Source organism: Myotis daubentonii, chromosome 2 (assembly GCF_963259705.1).
Source record: "Myotis daubentonii chromosome 2, mMyoDau2.1, whole genome shotgun sequence".
NCBI lineage: Eukaryota > Metazoa > Chordata > Mammalia > Chiroptera > Vespertilionidae > Myotis > Myotis daubentonii.
The window spans coordinates 205,863,770-205,880,977 of record NC_081841.1 but is presented as its reverse complement, the minus strand read 5'-3'; the positions used below and the strand labels follow the sequence as shown (position 1 = coordinate 205,880,977).

The 17,208-nt window shown below is 55.8% G+C and overlaps 1 protein-coding gene across 1 annotated transcript; it reads right to left on the bottom strand.

Annotated features, from left to right (window-relative positions):
* Positions 1-370: 370 nt before the first annotated feature.
* On the bottom strand, positions 371-16,302 carry DUSP4 (dual specificity phosphatase 4). The gene is made up of 4 exons (XM_059685509.1): positions 15,438-16,302; positions 6,278-6,423; positions 4,863-5,082; positions 371-4,215 (listed from the first exon to the last, which is right to left on the bottom strand). Exons 1-4 carry the CDS (start codon positions 15,844-15,846, stop codon positions 3,830-3,832), a joined length of 1,161 nt encoding a protein of 386 aa, XP_059541492.1. The 5' UTR covers positions 15,847-16,302; the 3' UTR covers positions 371-3,829.
* Positions 16,303-17,208: the final 906 nt, after the last annotated feature.

The window sequence follows — 17,208 nt, the reverse complement described above, 5'->3', positions numbered from 1 at the left end:
CGTTCTTGTCACAGCCCTAGTCACTGGTGCTTGGGCTGTTTAAGACTGACGTCTGCCACTGGGGAGCCATCCTTATCGCGCCATCCTGTGCGGGCACAGTACCTTCTCAGATGGAAGACACTCCCTGTCTCTTATCATTCAATTCTTGGCGGTCTCTCTGCCTAGAGAAATCAGATTGTTGGAGATTTCTATCGGTCTTCTCCTGTCACCATCCTCGAGTGGTGGTCAGAGAGCAGAAGTGGGCTCGCTGAGCCGGGCTCCACTGTAGATATTGCCAAGGGCACAAGAGTATTAAATAGCCCAAATCTTTCCTCCCCTTCCAAGTCATCATAGCAGCAGTTTCCAAGGAAAGGATAACCTGAGCCAAAGGTGGTTGAAAATGCATTTATTTTTTTGTCAAATGATCTTTTTCAAGCAATAAATAAAAACAGACATGTTGACTTTTCTAAAAAAACGAAATCAAACAAAACAAAAAAAATCCCCTACACTATATGCATCCCACAGAGATACAAGCATATCAAATGTAGAAATGACATCGCTCCGGAAGGTGGGGCTATTTACACAAGTTACAAGTATTGCATTGCTCGGTGGTGAAGAAGCCTCGCCCTGGGATGACTCAAACTCTGAGGAACGCTGGCCGCCCCTGTGCTCCTGGGAGGCGGGAGGGGCATCTTCAAAGAGGTGAAACTCTCCATCTTGACAGACAAGGAGACTTCCCAGGAAAAACATCAACATGCAGACACTATTCAGTTCCCTAACAATACTCCCCAGATCAGCTTTCAAGCATGAAATGGTGGCCCCTTCAGGTCACATGCTCCTTGAGCTCCTGAGAGAAACCGCCTTGATCCTCAGCCAGGCTGGGACTGCAAGTGAGACCAGGCTGAACCAGTGACAAGCCCCTGGTGGTGGCGTGGAGGGCTTTGAAACATGCTGATGCCTGGGGCCCTCTTCCAGAAATCCTGGCTGAATTGGTCTGGGATAGCCTGGCAGCAGGGTTTTCTAAGCTCCCCAACTGACGGGAGTGGGCAAGGTCACCACTGCTTTAAGGTGGGCTTGGTGGCCAACAGCCCCTCCCCCTCACATTTGAATCAACCATCCCACCTCCCTCTGTCCACCTTCCAAGGATTTTAAAAATGGCCTCGTGGCTTCCCGACCTTGTTGAAATCCATCTGGAATCCACCTGGAATGAGCACCTGAGGACAAGGGCCTCAGGAGAGGACTGAGCTGGGCGCTCCAGGCCACCTGCTCACGGTGACTTCAGCAGGATGCTGCTCCGTGGGGAAGCCAGGTCCATTTCCCTTGCTGCTCCCTTACTCATGTATTTGTGTTGTTTGAATTTTTGGTAGTGAACATCTTATTGGTTGTATAACTGACATCCCATAAAAAACACCCTTACGCCGCACCGGTTCTGAAAGGCAACTGGCAGCACACCTTGGTCTCTACAGAAGACAGGGTCCACTGACTTTAGTAGCCCACAGCACAGCTGGTCATCAGTGGAAGCGGCCATCACAGAAATGCCTCATCACCAGGAGCCACTTCATGGGAGGGATGGCGACTGAAAGCCACTGGCCATTTGGACTGACCCTGTGGTGATATCTTCATGGAGCTACTCCAAGTCATCCGAGTGGCTTCTGATGATGAGAGAATAACCCCAAACCCCCTTTTCCAATCAAGCCAATTCTCTACTTTATTTCTGAGAGTCTGGGGACTCACGCTGTTACCAGTACCCAGAAGATGGCTTTATAAATAGCAGTTGACACTGCGCTAGAAGACTCGCATTGCAAGGCGGGGGAAGGCCTGAATGGGCTGGACCCGAGCTCTGACATCCATGGGGCTGGGATCGTCTGGGGAAGCAGGATACATAGGTTTTGGCAAATGTATACTTTCCCTCCCCCCTCGAGCAGCCCTCCTCCAGGCCTACCCACTGTTGGAATCCATAGCTTTTTCAGCTGCAGAACCCACCTGACCTCATTTACCACAAAACACGAAGGGACTTCCAGGAATCAAGGAAAAGGGGGGAACGTCCAATTGTGCTGTGTCTGAACAGTTCCACTGTCCAGGAACCCCAGCCCCACCACCCCTCGCCCCTGACTATTCAGCTGGGCAGCTCCCGGGGAAGGAGGGAATCTCGGCCATCACCACCCAAGGACAGGGCCTGACAGAGGCAGGATGAATAATGCCAACACGGGTTCACGTTCGCGAAGGAAATGTAGGAACCAGGCCCTGTCTGGACCGCCAGGCTGAGAAGTGCATCCCAACACCGCCCAGACACAGGCTGGACGTTATCTACAGGCGAGCAAGAATGTCCATTTAGATCTAGACTCTCCAGGGACTAAAAAAAAATGCTCTCATTTCTAGACAAGTTTGCAATTACCTCTAATCCAGCACTCCGAAACAACACTGTTCCACACAACTACAAAGTAACACGTAGCTGCTTTCCCTCTCCCTCCCCGCAAGCCCAACCCACAGAAAGCCCCTTCTCCCTCCAGAAGTCCTTCCCCTGTTTGGGAGGCCCCTTCCCGTGGCAGTATCTCAAGGCAGGACCCTGAAACGGCACCCAAATGCCCATGGTGCCCTTCATCGGAGCCCACAGCCACCTCCTAAGCAAAGTCTCTACCCCAGCTCCCTTCTCACGCTTTTGCCATCCTGGACTTCAGGGAGACCTGAAATGCGGGGTCCACTCCCCTTTTTATTCAAAAGCGCCCCATTGAAGACATTCCCCTAAACCAGGAATTTAAACTTGTGGGTTGCACTTCATGCCAAGTAACCCCCGAACATGAAAATCTCCAGCGTACGTATGCAAAGGAGAAAAGGTGGTATTTCCATGTCCAAAAGGATTCGTTTCCGTGTGCCTCTAGCTGGCTGGCCTCCCCGAGGGCCCGGGACAAGCTGAACTGCACCCAGCGTGTCTAGAGCACCTGATAGGATATGGCATTTGTCACAGATGGTCTGCAAGTCCTCAGGCAGGTGGCTGAGAAAAATGCTCCCACCTGCCGAACTGAATTATTGAGCATCAGAGAGAAAAGGCTGTGCTGTTGTGGTTTGAAGTCATTCGGGGTCCACGTGCCCAGGAACCAGCTTGGAAAGTTGTTAAAAAGCAGTCCCTTTCTTCCTCCTCCACCGCACCCTGCCTGCCTCAGCGCCAGTCCGGGCGGACCAGATGCAAGCCTGGCCCCGTCGCGGGGGCCACGGACCTCCTGGCCGCTATGACGTCAGCCGCCTCTTGTGCCCACTGTGACGTCAGCCGCCGCTATGCCGTCACAAAAGCATATCCTTCAGTCACTGCGCTAGACCCCCTGTACTTAGATTCTCGCGGAAGCTCTTAATAAATACTTTTATTTATTATGAAGCAGAATTTTCACCTGTTTGTGACTTAGAAGGGAAAACCGGGTCCTCGAAGACTCCTTTAGAGGAAAGTCCCTGTAACCTCAACCACAAAAAGGGCCAAGCACACAGAACCAGGCACTTCGGGCAACTCGTCGTTGTCTTGTCCCGCCTCCCCCCTCCCCTGCCCTTTCGTAAAACTGCGTGGGCACATTGGCCAGGACCTGTGGGTTTCCGAACTTCAAGCCTTACTGCTTAGAAAAATGAGGTAAGAGATTCCCATCCGCCACGTCACAGGGACTCACACACCACGCCCAGGTCTTCCCGGCCCGGGGGCGGCGTTATTGCTGGAAGTCGGAGGGCTGCTCTGCCGGCTGTGAAAGGTCTGCAGAGTCCTTATTGCCATCTGGCGGCCCGGCGGCCGGCCGGGGACAAGTGACGGCAGGGGCCTGGGGCGGGCTGTCGCTGAAGGCCCCTGGTTCGGGGGCTCCCCGCGCGCGCGGCCCTAGCAGCTGGGGGAGGTGGTGATGGGGCTGTGCAGGTAGGGCAGGCTGCTGGGGGCCGCGTGCACGCCCACCGACACCGGGAAGCTGAAGACGAACTGCGAGGTGGGCGTCGGGGTGGCCTGGCCGCGCTCGCGCAGGGGCCCCGACGGGCTGGCGGCCTCGGCGGCGCAGGACGTGGCCAGCACCTGCGACTCGAACTGCAGCAGCTGCCCCATGAAGCTGAAGTTGGGCGAGATGACACTGCGCCGCTGCTTGACAAACTCGAAGGCCTCCTCCAGCCTCACGCGCTTCTTCATCATCAGGTAGGCCAGGCAGATGGTGGCCGAGCGCGAGATGCCCGCCTGGCAGTGCACCAGCACGCGGCCGCGGCACTCCTTCACGGCGTCTGCGGGGAGCGACCGTCAGTGCCCCGCCTGCGCGGCCGCGTCCCACCCCACACAGGCCACCCCACCCCACACAGGCCGCCCCACCCCACACAGGCCACCCCAAATGCCTAGGCAGGCGGCCGGACCAGCAGTGGGGGTGAGAGGGAGGGCGAGGGGGCTGGACAGGTGTCAGAGGAAGGGCACTCCCACGGAAGGGGGGCAGGGAGGATACCTACATGGAGGGGCTGTCGAATCCCCACCATTCTAGGCTGTTTTTGAGACAACCTAACCCATGCATTGAGTTGGGGAAAAAACACATGCTAAACCCCAATACATTCAAGGATTTCCTCTGCAGAAATAAAAATAATCACTCAATTCTCCCTTTCTTTGTCCTCCTCCCCATCCCAGGAGCCTTATCATCAATATAACCTGGGGACATGGAAGGGAAAGGCTATTGGCTCTGCAGGCTTACAGCGCGGGCTAGGATCAGGTTTCCCATCCCTGCCCAACACACCATGCAACAGGCAGGCCTTCCTATGGAAGGGGGGCGGGGGGGCAGAGTACACCCTGGCAACCACCTCTCCATCCCTCCTTCCCCCACAGGAGTTACAAACGGTCCCTACCACCCTGCCTTGGGCCCGGTCCCCACCAGGGCCAGGCTACCTACCAATGTACTCGATGGCTTCCATGAACCAGGAGCTGATGTCGGCCTTGTGGTTGTCCTCCACGGGGATGCACTTGTACTGATAGTGTCCTTCGAAGTGGTTCGGGCAGTCAGAGGAGACGTTCAGCAGGGCCGTGATCCCCAGGGCGTCCAGCATGTCCCTCCGGGCAGCATGATAGGCACTGCCGAGGTAGAGGAAGGGGAGGATCTCCACCGGACCCCCCTGCACCAGAGAGGGAAAACAGACCCCCAACATCATGAGTGCAAAGCAGGCAGGAAGAGGGCTGGGGTGCTTGGGACAGGGAGAGGGGCTTTCACCGCCCTGGGGAGGATGCCTGGACACAGCCCTTCTAGGCTTCCCCTCATCCTGAGGAGGCTCCTGAAGGGAGCAGTGGCCCAGTGGGACTCCTCTCGCCTTTACATTGCCCTCTGCAGAGAAGCCAGGACAGGAAAGCCTTGTTCAAGCAGCTCCCCCGTGATAAAGGGAGACAGACACGGTGCTGGCTTGTCCACCATTTGTGACTTTAAGAGCTTACACCTGCCCATCACCAAGCTATCTGTTGGGTGGTTTAGGACTTCTTAGGTTGGATACTTCTTCACTTGTTACGTCAAAAATAGATGCCATGCCGGCCTCACAGACAAAAGGAGGGATCTTGGCAAAATTAGGTAACCTTGGCTTAAATGAAGGACGGTTTCCTAAGCAATCTGAGATTTGGGGAGCAGAGTTGCTGGGTTCCATAAGTGCACCCCTGTCCATCTACATGAAAAGGGCTGGAAGGGATGGGCTTGTAAGAAATGGAATGGCTTATGCCGGTTCTCTTGGGGGAGAGCTGGCTGGCCATTTATGTCATTTATAAGTGGGGGCAGCCTGAGTGTTCTGGACAGGGTGGGGTCCACAGGCCACTCCTTCAAAGAAGGGTGTTCGCTCAGCTTCCTGCAGGGCAGGTCACACGTCCAGCCTCAGCAGCCTCCTTGTTTGTCTACACGTAACTCTAGAGACTAATCAGGGAGGTAACGTCTTTTTAAATGTTGTTCTTGCTAATCCTCACCCAAGGATATTTTTCCATTGATTTTTAGAGATTGGAAGGGAGAGGGAGAGACAGAGAGAAACACTGATGTGAGAGACACATCAACTGGTTGGCTCCTGCATGCACCCCAGAGCTGGGGAACCTGCAACCAAAATACATGCCCTTGACCGGAATCAAACCCAGGACCTTTCAGTCTGTAGGCCGATGCTCTATCCATTGAGCCAAAGTGGCTAGGGCAGGAGTTATGTCTTTCTATTTTTTTCTTAAGTTAGGGGAGTAAGAGGGAAGAGGAAGAATTCCAAGGAATAACCTATTCCTAACCTACCTTACAACCCATCCCAATATCCAAAGCCTCTGAAAGCAGAGCTCTGAAAAGAAGCCCCCACACACCTGGTCGTGCAGTGGGGTTCCACAGGAGCTGCAGCCCAGGTCCAAGGACTCGGCCGTGCTGGGGGGCCCTGCGGGCGGCATGGCTGCCAGGGCCTTGGTTTTGGAACAGAATTCTGGATACTCGGAGGAAAACCTCTCATAGCCACCTGCGAGGAGAAAGAAGTTCAGGTTAATGGAGTCGCTAAGCCAGCCAGGAACCACAAAGAACGTGAATCCTATCCCTGCACTGAGTGAGGCGAGCTGTCCCTGCATTTACCACTGGGTGGCGCTGTGGGCCCAGAGAAAATGGCTACGGAGCCTTTTCCAGAGATGCCGAGTCCACGTTCAGGGATACAGACACACAGAGGAAGATGTGCAGGGGGCATGCAGAAGGGCCCCTTTCCAGAGGAGCCCCGTAGGGTGAGGGCAGGCCAAGGCTGCTGTGGGTGTCCATAAGCACAAGAAACCTGCAACGATGTCTGTCTTTCCCCAGTTTAGCCCTTCCCTTGGAGAGGGGCAGTTGGGGGAGAAGGAAAATGTTACTCTGGCACGAGCCCTTCTGGATCTCGGCAACAAAGCCGATGCCAGTCGACCAGCCTTGCGAACAGCTGTTCCGTCGACAAGGGGCCAGAACAAGAGGAAATGGGCCTCAATCTAAATAAACCCTCTTGCTACACACACAGGTTTGGGGCGAGGGAGGATTTCCTGACCTGAGCGTTGCTAAGCCCTGGGATGGGTATCTGTGAGATCACCTTCCGGGGAAGGGAGATCTTTTCCGTGAAAAGAGCTAAACGTGGGATGGTGTCCGTGCCAAGCAGAAAGGCCTGGCTGGGCAGAGGCAGGCAGGAAACCACTCCGAGCCTCCACTCAGATCCTGTGACTTCTGGACGTGGCCCTGCAGTAACTTGCCAACTACTGTCAATGTTTGGCCCCGCTTGTGTTTTCACTTGGCAGTTTCTGTAGGACCAAAGATGGATTATAAATTAATTCAATAGATGAAGGGGATCAAAACTTCCGGTTGTAAGATAAATGAGTCCTGGGATGTAATGTACTGCTTAGTGACTATCGCTATTAATATTGTATTGCATATTTGAAACTCGATAAGAGACTAGATCTTAAAGTTCTCATCGCAAGAAAAAAAATTTTAAGCCCTAGACAGTGACAGATGTTAAGCAGACTTATTGTGGTGATCATTTAGCAAGAGAGTCAATATCGAATCATTATGTTTTCCACCTGAAACTAATGTTACATGTCAATTATATCTAATTTTTTAAACCATAAATTTACTTAAAAATAATTCAGTAGGGCCTGCATGTTGTGGAACAAGTATTCTAATGGACCCCTTGAACTGATGGTCACGTGTGTAGCTAGTACCTTTAAGTCCTGGTGACTCAGTGACCTGGTGCCACTGTTCCCTGTAACATTCATCGTAACCTTCCAATATGCTGACATGTGATGGTTAGTCAATTTCTTGCCCAGAATTCCAGCCCTAGAAGCTGCTTCAGAAAGGAAGGGACATGATTCTTTGCCACATCATAAGGCTTACAGAAACAGGGCCTGCACTTCTTCCTCCCTGACCGGAGGCTCTGTTCCCCTCCACTGCTTCCCTCCCTCACCGGGATAATAAATGGCTATCTCTCCAGTCACAGGCACCTGCTCCTGCTGAGTCATAATGACCAGCCTCCCTGGACAGACAACCTGCGGAGGGGCCCACCCGTGCTGCCAGTTTCAGCGGTCGGTGGCCTGAGCGGTGACCTCAGCACAGGGCAGCTCTCCCTCCCATTATCACCCCCATCTGCTCCCTCTTTCCTTATAAAGCTGCCGACACCACTGCCCCCCAAACATCTGAGACGGGAAACCTTGTAAATGCTTCCTCCCCTTCGGAGAAAGTAGAAAGGGAAATGGATCAGTCAACAGACCACGTTGAACACCTACACAAAAAGTCAGCACGTGGCTCGGCCGGTGTTGCTCAGTGGTTGAGCATCCACCTATGAACCAAGAGGTCACGGTTCAATTCCCGGTCGGGGCACATGCCCGGGTTGCAGGCTCCATTCCCAGTGTGGGGCGTGCAGGAGGCAGCTGATCAATGATTCCCTCTCATCATTGATGTTCCTCTCTCTCTTTCCCTCTCCCTTCCCTTCCTCTCTGAAATCAATAAAAAATATATTTTTAAAAAAGAATGTTCTTCCCACTGCCGAGAAGGTACAGGAAGGGCACCAGACTGAAGTTCTGGAGGGGACACAGCCTTTGCAGTCAGACTCACGGGTCTGGGGCCGGCACTCAGCCGCTCTGAGCTGCTTCCTCGTCCATATAATGGGATGGAGCACCCACGCCAGCAGTCCTCGCAGGACTGACTGGGACGGCCAGTGCGCGCCTGGCCTCAGGGAGACGCATAAGGCAGGTTCCTTTCTGGGCACCTACCAGGGGACCCCAGCATTCCTGGCCTTCCCAGACTTTGGGCCCCCTTCTCCTCCTGGGCTTCATTGTGTTTTCCAGCTGGAGTCTTCAGACCCGACACTCAGCCAGCAGAAGGACAGGTCCTGCACTTCTGGGCTGGAGACCCTCCCGGGCCTGGGACATCCACTGCCTCCCAGGCTCCGTCAACCGGGAGGTGCAGAGAACCCGAGTCAGAGGCTGACCCCGGGGGAGTGGCCGGTGGGGGGACAAGACAGAGGTGACCCAGAGGCCAGACCCGAAATGGTCAGTAAAAGACACTATTGGAACAGAACAGAAACATGCTGAACAGTCAGTGCCCTCTGGCGGATCTTTAAAGAACAAGCAGAAAGGGACGTAAGTGAAGAAAGCAGATCAGCCGGAGGGACAGGAGCACAGAAGGGCCACATCTGTGATGGCGGCAGCAATGAAAGGGGTTTTCACTCCGGAGCTGTGGCTTTTGGGGGTCCGGCTGGTTGTTACAAAGGAGGGCCTTCTGGGGGGCCAGTGGCTGCCCTCAGGCCGGAAGCATGCAGGCGAGCGGGGTACATGGAATCGTGCACGTTAGGAACCTCCAAGTCTACCCTACCAGGCCACATCGCAGGAAGCCGCCTCTGGGTATCAGATCCGTGTTAATTAAAATGATGGGCACTCTTGAGAGGAAATGCTCACCATGCCAGGCTCTTCCCATACATGTGTCCAGCCAGCAGCCCTTGAGGAAGGTGTGGCTAGTTCCAATTTTACAGAAGAGGAAGCTGAGGTGCAGGGCAGCCCCAGGAAAGGGCAGAGCCAGCATTCAGACCACTGGCCTCAAAGGCGGCTTCTAACAAGCTGTCTGGGGCCCACCCTGCTGCTCACCCAGCTCTGCCCTCCTGGTGGTCCTCCTCCAGGGCACGGCCTGCTTGCTGGTTGCAACATGCAAAGACACCTTTTTCATGCAAAACTCCACGGCAGAACACTGCTGGCATTTCACCGAACCCCACTTCTTCCCAGTGCTTTCCTACCTCCAGGTTGTCATGAGGAGCTGTGACCAGCCTTTTAAATTTAACGCAATAAAATAGAAACTGCTAGAATGCACTGGCATTTAAAGACGCTATAATTTCACGGAACTCTGGTTTCAGGTGTGTCTGTATCCCTGTACTGGGTCAGGATGGAAATGAAAATGAATTCTTACTGTGGCGGGGTGGGGAGGGTCAAAATATGCTCCCAAGCGTCCCAGCGCCTCCCCTCCACACTCCCAAATCCATGCAAACACCAGAGCCACAGCCCTGTCAGGGCTCAATTTAAATGACCAAGTTTTATCCAGAACTTAGGAGAGGAAGGCTTATTCCAAAAGGACACCGTGGGCCGGGCTGGAGCCCATGCCTCCTGGAGGTGCACAGAGAGGGCAGGGTGCGGGCGCCAGTGGGAGCTTGAGCAAGCACACTCTCTCCTCACCCTTGTGTTCCCGCCCTCAGAACGGAAGGATTTCAGACTATATCACCTCTAAATTCCCCAATTTAATTATTTTCGAACTACAAACTGACATTACGTGCTCAAGATCTTCATTGTTATCTCAAAACAATTTCATTACTGATTCCACCTGCTTTCTCTATGCCCTAGTAAATGTCATCCCATAATAGACTCTGACTCATTTTGACCTGTTTGTGTCTTCCATGTTCTTATTTAATAATACGCTTCCTAGTCTTAAAGTTCTGGTTTTCTCATCTTACGTTTAAAACTGGAATGGTTGGGTTTTTGGGGGGCGGGGTGGGGGGGGAATATAATTTCTCAGCCAACTTCCTTCGGGAACATTTCTAGTTCAACTCTGTGCTCCCCTTTTCCTCACACTCGCACAGCAATGAACGTTTCGAGTTTACTGGCAATGACGGCCGACTGGCCTCCCGTCCATGCAGGGCTGGGAGAGTGTGTGTAGGGCGCTTCAGAAAGGACAGGCTGATGCGGTGCTGATCCCATCACCATAATAGGGCCCTTAATGGGGTCTGTGATGGGGAAGGCTGGCACTGGTGGGACCGAGTTCGCCAATGTTAATGTGGCTGCTGCTTTCCCCCCTAACACTCAGCATATCACCCGTTCACAGTCAGGGCTCCCAGCCCGGCTCTCCAGAGACATCCTATCAATACAAGGCATATGTTGCCAGCAAGAAAGTCTGAGGTCATTTGAAGGTCATTTGGCTTTGAGCACTTCCCTTGAGGTGGGTGTTGACTTAGTAAGCACCCACGGAATGCTGAGCAGTTTTCAGTTATTAAAGTTTACTTAAGTGGGCTTCCCACCACAAAGCTGCCTGTCCTGGGACAGCTGGCTGACACCTGAGGCCCCACTCGGCTGGATTTTGTCTGCAAGTCCTTCCCAGTCCTGTTTTGTCTGCTGCGTTCAGCAAGCTGGCTTCCGTTTCAGGGAACTTTCCTTCCTGTCAAACTTCCTCTTTGTTAGGCGGGAACTGCCTCCCAGTAAGGAAACCAGCTATCTGGTTTCAGATGTCCTGCCTTTTTAAAGAAATGTCTTGGCTCCTTAAAAAAGGCCGCCCTCCTCTCTCCGCCCCTCAGCGTCTGTGCAGCCCATCTTGGTGGGTGCAGCCCAGCTCTCTTATAAGCACCAGGGACAAGCCCCAGGGAGCTGCGATGGGCTTAGTAAGGATGATGTTTTCACTCTCCATTTACGGGGACACTCTGTCTGTGGTTACTGGTGTGTTAGAAGCATCTGGTTCAAATGATGCAAAAAGTAGTGAGTTTGCTTCCTTCTTTGTAACTCTGTAACAAATTAAATAGGGGGTAGAAATTATCTTTAGGGCCTACCCTTTTTTTTTTTTTTTTAATTCTAAAATCCTTGGCTGTCACAGGCTCTGAGTCTTATTTGTAAGGAGAAAAGCCAGTCCCTTTGGGTGGAGGAGGTATGTGACCTCACTCAGCATCCTCCTCCCCTCCTCACCACCCCCCCACACACACACACACCGGGGCTATGCTATTCACCTCCTGGGGACCTGAGATGGGCTGGACAAGTGGGGACAGAGTGAGACCAGGCAGGAGACAGTCACCAGAGTTGCCAGGGCTGCTGGCTGAGCCCCATCACGCCCCCAAACCATTTCTCTTTTTCCCTCGGTGGCTGTTTTCTGCATAAAGTGTGATATCAGCCTCTGAATGGTTGGCCAGGCCTGGGGCCCAAGGGGCCCATGAGTTCCAACTGGGAGTGAGAAGCTGGAATATCTGGTGGATCCTCCCACTTTCTCAGCTTTTATTTCAGAACCTGAAGAACTGACAACGGTCATGAGCTCAGATGAATTTTGGACAGGAAAAGGGAAAGATAATGTTTTAACAGGCTGATTTGTTATTTGGGGAAGATGGGAGGTAAGGAATGACTTCCATTAGGATAAAAAAAATTCTCTTTTTGTCTTTCTCTAATGACCAAGGTGTGTGTTGGGGGGACGGGGGGGGGGGGGTCTAAAACCCTAATCCAAGGATTTATGAAGGAGAAAGGGATTTGAAAGGAGAGGTGTATTGTAATAAAAGCTGAAAAACTGAAACTTCTAAACTGTCCCTAAAAATGCCTCATAGGATTTTAAATAAACTTCGCTTTTTAAAAAAGTTTACCCCAATGGGAATTTTAATCGCAAAAAAAGACCAGAGAAATGTAGTGATTTGGGTTATTGCTTTTAGCAAAACTTGACAGCATTTTATTGGTATTAAGTAAAGTTTACTCTTAACTCTGAATTCTTACCTGTGGTATTAGTTATGAACCACCTGCAACTGCCGGGTCAAAGAGACAGAAATAGAAAAATCAAAATTTTAAACATAATTATAATTGGTAGAATTAAATAGCCTTTGGCCAGGAAGGATAATATAACTTGTGAACATATACCCTGCTGTTTTTATGGTCCCTCCAGATGGCGGACACCAACAACTGGATGACTGGCTTCATGTCTAACCACGTGTACTCCACACCCAGCACCACACATGACGCGAGACACACAGAAAAGCCCATGAGCTACAAAATAAGATGAACTGCTCCACTGGGAACCAAATGACCCAACCCCTAATCAATTCAGGGATTGACTAAAGATCATCTAAGGCTGTTTCTGGTGTTTCCCTTTATTTCATTCCCTATCCCACCCCACAACCCGCATGGCCTCCACTCCGCTGCCTTCAACTGGGGGTGCAGGAGGCATCCATTGCTTGCCTCCCCCATACAGCACCTTCCCCAGGGGTGTGGGAGCAGAGGCTGCCCAATTTCTTTCTGTCCTCAGGGTGAAAGCCTTTTCCAGGAAAAGGCAAAGAGAAGGGAGAGGAACTGTGTTAAGAGGGCCTCAGCTTAGCACATATATGACAATAAGCTCAGTTGAACAGATTATGACCCAGGTAACAACCTCCAAGACAGCCTGCCAGCCCACAGAACCAGCTGGAAGAGTCAGGCTGCCCTGAGAATGAATGTCAGGCCTGGCTGCCAAAGGCAGGCTTCCTCTGCTCATGCAGCCCAGGCCCTTCCTGGCTACGCCCATGGCCTGCTCCTGAAGAGACAAGCTGAACCTGAGACCCTGGCCCAGACACTCTCCATCTCAGAGGGAGGATGTCTGTGGACTCAGATGCACAGGGTCGTCCTCCCGGCCGCACCAGGTCCGACAACAGGAGGCAGTGCAGACCTGGGAGGCAGCAGCCCCTGGAACACTGCTTTTCAGTGGGCCAGGCACCTCACCAACCGCCAGGGGACTGTCATTTTACCCAGAAGCTCGGGTCCTACCCAGCCTTTACATCAGCATTTGCCTCCTGCAGAGTGGCTGGTCCGGGAGGCATCTCTCGGAATCGATCTGGCTCTGGGCTCTCCCGATGGGGTTGGGGGACCCAGGGAGGTGCCCCAAGCCGGAGGAGGAAACCTTAAAAATATGCTTCCCTCCCTGGGAGGGGGGCCTGAGTGTCTGCGCGCCCGCCCGGAAGCCCAAGGGCCAAGGTCCCCAGCTGCCGCTCTAGGGCGGTCCCCTCCGGATTTCTTCCAGGAAGAAAAATAAAACAAAACGAACCCAGACTCCACGTGGGTCTGCCCTCCCCCCGAGAAGGGTTCTGGGTTCAGAAGCCCCCGAGGGAGGCACGCGCTGCGCCTCTAAATCAGGAGGAGCCCCAGGGCAGCGCAGCAAGGAGCACACCCGTCCACCCCCGGCCACGCGAAGGGACTTTCGCCCCAAAGCAGCTTCTCTTATTGTTCCCTCCAGCGCCAGGCACGGAAAGGCGGGCGTATGCCGCCGCCTGGCCCCACGCGGACGGTCTAACCGAGACCCGGACCGGACACAGCTCCGCGCGCGGTCCCTGCGGCGCCGGCCCCTTCCTGGCACTTTCTCTGAAAGCGCTTTGAGAAGGAGGGAGGAGGACGGGGCTCCGCCGGAGGTGCAGGAGGCAGCCTCCCACGGAAAGAAGCATCAGCAAAATCGCCTGAGCGGTTCAACCACAGGTCAACGGCAGCGTTTCCCCAGCAGCTGACAGGTCAAATGGCCAGGAAACAACTGCGGAGAACAAAGCCCCCCGCTGTTCACCGGGGCCAGCCCGGCCCGTCGCCGCTGGGCAGTTCTGCGCAGCCTTTCGGACAGGGCGGCGGGGAGAGGTTTCCGCCCTCCTCCCCCCACCGTCTCCCTTCCTCCCGGGTGAGCCGGTCGGGAGAGGAAGGGAAAGGAGGGAGGAGGCGAGCGGCGCCGGCAGGAGGAACCGAGCGGCTCTTTGAAGGCTGGAGTCCGAACCGCCTCCCGGCTGCGGCAGCGAGGACCGGACGGGGCGGAAGAATGCGCGGAATGCGGCGGCCGGAGGCAGGGGCGCAGGGGCGCATCGCGGCCAGGGGCGCCCTCCCTTCCCGCGTCCTGCGGCTCCTCCCGCGCGAGGGCCGACAGGGCCAGCGGCGCGGCCGGGTCCGCAGGTGCGGCCAGCGCACCCTCCCTCCAGCTACTTGGACGGTATGAGGTCGGCAACCGGCTTCCAGCTTTGACAAGACTCTCCTCCCCCGAAGAGTTGCACCAGGGTTCTCTACATCAAGCCTTCCGTCTGATCCTTCAGAATCGCGCCTGAACAAAAGGTCGTACTACTCCGCTGCCGGAATATTAGGGAGGCACTGTCCCGCCTCGCGTTCCCCAAACACCTACTCCTCCCGCCTCCCGCCCCGGCGGGCTCTAGCTCGGCACCGGAGGAGTGGACCACCTCTCCCGGGAGGTTCTCGAGTTGGGCGGCAGCGGGGGAAGGGGGGCGGGGGTACAGACCGCTCCACGCAACGTCCACAACCCGACCTTCCCGGCGCATTTCCGAGGGGCAGGTGTACCATCGAACTGGCGCTCCCCGTCTTTCACCCGTTCCCCGCCTCTTGGCTTCTCGGGGTCGGACCTCGGTACAGGGCCTCGGCGCGCCAAACTAACAGGCCTAACCTGTCCCCACCCGCACAGTGACACTTAGGAGCGCTTCCCTGGAAGGTGAGCAACGCGGAAGAGGCGCCTCGCCCGCGAGGCCAGACCGTTAGTGAGTGTAAACAAACGCAGAACTGCCAGGAAGGGTGCAGCATGGCAGGTGACGGAGGAAACGCGCGCTCACCGTCCCGAGGACTCCAGGAGCTCGCACTGCACACGAGCGCCCCAACCCCGGGCAGACCCGTGCACACCGACGCGCACAAAGGAGTTCGCGGGGATCCCCGCCGCCACGAGTCCCCCCCCCGCCCCGGCACTTCCTCCCCTGGACACTCAGCCCCGATACACCGCCCTTGGAGCCCGCACCCCGGCGCCCGCGTTTACCTTTGAGCAGGCAGATGTCGGTGCGCTCGGCGTTCCGGCGCAGCGCCTGCACGACCAGAGACACCGTGCTGTCCTCGCGGAGGCTCTCGGCGCGCGGGCTGCGCTCGTCGTAGACGATGACGGCCGAATAGAGGCCGGATCGCAGGCGGGAGCGCACCTCCTCCTCGGCGGGCAGGATCTGCTCCAGGCTCACGGAGCCTTTGGCCCGCCGACGCACGATGGTGTTGCAGCGCACGTTGACCGAGCCTCGGATGTAGCCCGCGCTATGCGCCAGGAACGGTCTGCAGTCCAGCAGCAGGCACTTGCCGCCGCTCAGCAGCCCCAGGGCGCCGCCGCCGTTCTCGTCCCGGTTCATCAGCCTTTTGAGCACGCTGCAGTCCATCTCCCGCAGCTCCTCCACCGTCACCATGGTGGCTGGGAACCGGGGCCGCTGGCACACGAGGCGGCGAACAACAGCTGGGCGGCTGGAAGGGGCGGGCGAGGGCTGAAGGAGGGCGCGTGCAAAAGTGGCCAGAAACTTGGCCCTCAGGGACTCGCACTGGAGACCGTCTGGTCCCCAGTAGCCTTCCTTCCGCAGTCTCGCAGGCACAGAACAGTCCGAGAGGCCTCGGGCACCCGGCAGCACCGCGCGGTGCGAGGGGGAGGCGACGGTGAAGGGGGCTGTGTTTACGCGAGTGGGCCGAGGGCTCCCTTCTGTCGTGGCCTCTTTGTATTTTGCCCGCTGTGTTGCTCCTGCCGCCGCCGGCGCCGCCGCTCGGTCGCCGCACCCCAGGAGCAGCCGGAGCTCGGCGCGCTGCCCCAGCCAGAGTTTCCTCCTCGGCTTAGAGATTTATTAAGGCTCCTCTGCTCTCCCCCGGGAGAGGGCAGCTTCAGTACTACCTGGCGAAGCCCCGCCCCTTTCCATTCGGGGCCTCCCGCCTCCCGCCCCCAGCTCGGGCTCCCCGCCCCATCCCCGCCCCCTCCGCCCGCCCCGCCGGCCTCTCCTCCCGCCCCCTCCCTTGCGGGTGAATGGAGTGCGGGCCGCTCGCGCTCAGTCACGAGGCCGCGACGTCACAAAGAGCGGAGTAAACAGGCCGCTGGGCGCTAGTCGCCCGGCCCATTCATAAAACCCGGACCTAGAGGAAGAGGGAGGAGGCCGCCGACCCGCAGGCAAGCTGCGCGCAGGGACTTTGTGAATGGAGCGCGGCGGCGCCTCTCGTCGTCAGCCCGCGGGCGCGAGCCTCCGCCATCCGCGATCTACCCAACGCGAGCGGCGGTGCCGGCACTCCACCCGGGCTGCGGCGCTGGCAGGAAGAAAGTAGCCGGCTGAGAGCCCGGCCTAACGGAGGCGAGGGATCGGGTTTGATCCTTTTTACCTCCTTGCTCCTCCCCCTCCCCCCTCCCAGCCTCGCTAGTCCCCTTCCCCGCATCCAAGCAGAGTGGGGACCGTGATGCCGCCGTCCACCCGACAGGGCCCGGAACCTCCTCGCTCCAGATTTACCGAGTGCGTTGGGCCCGGCTAGCCGTTTTTTTCAAGTGCGTTTCCTCTGACGTTAGCTTATGCATTAGCGTGATCGATTTTCATCTTGCGCCATTAAATCAGCTTTATAGCTTCCCGAGGACGTGGGCAAGCCCCAACTTAGAAGATGAAAGGAAAAGCCCTCCCGCCCCGAAGTCCCGTAATGGGAGCGGGGTGTTGGGGCAGTTGCTTTAAGATCCAGAGGGAGGCATTCATTGCCGGAACGTTGCTCCTCTGGAGGAAGGCAGGGTGCTACTCGCGTCCACGCTTCCT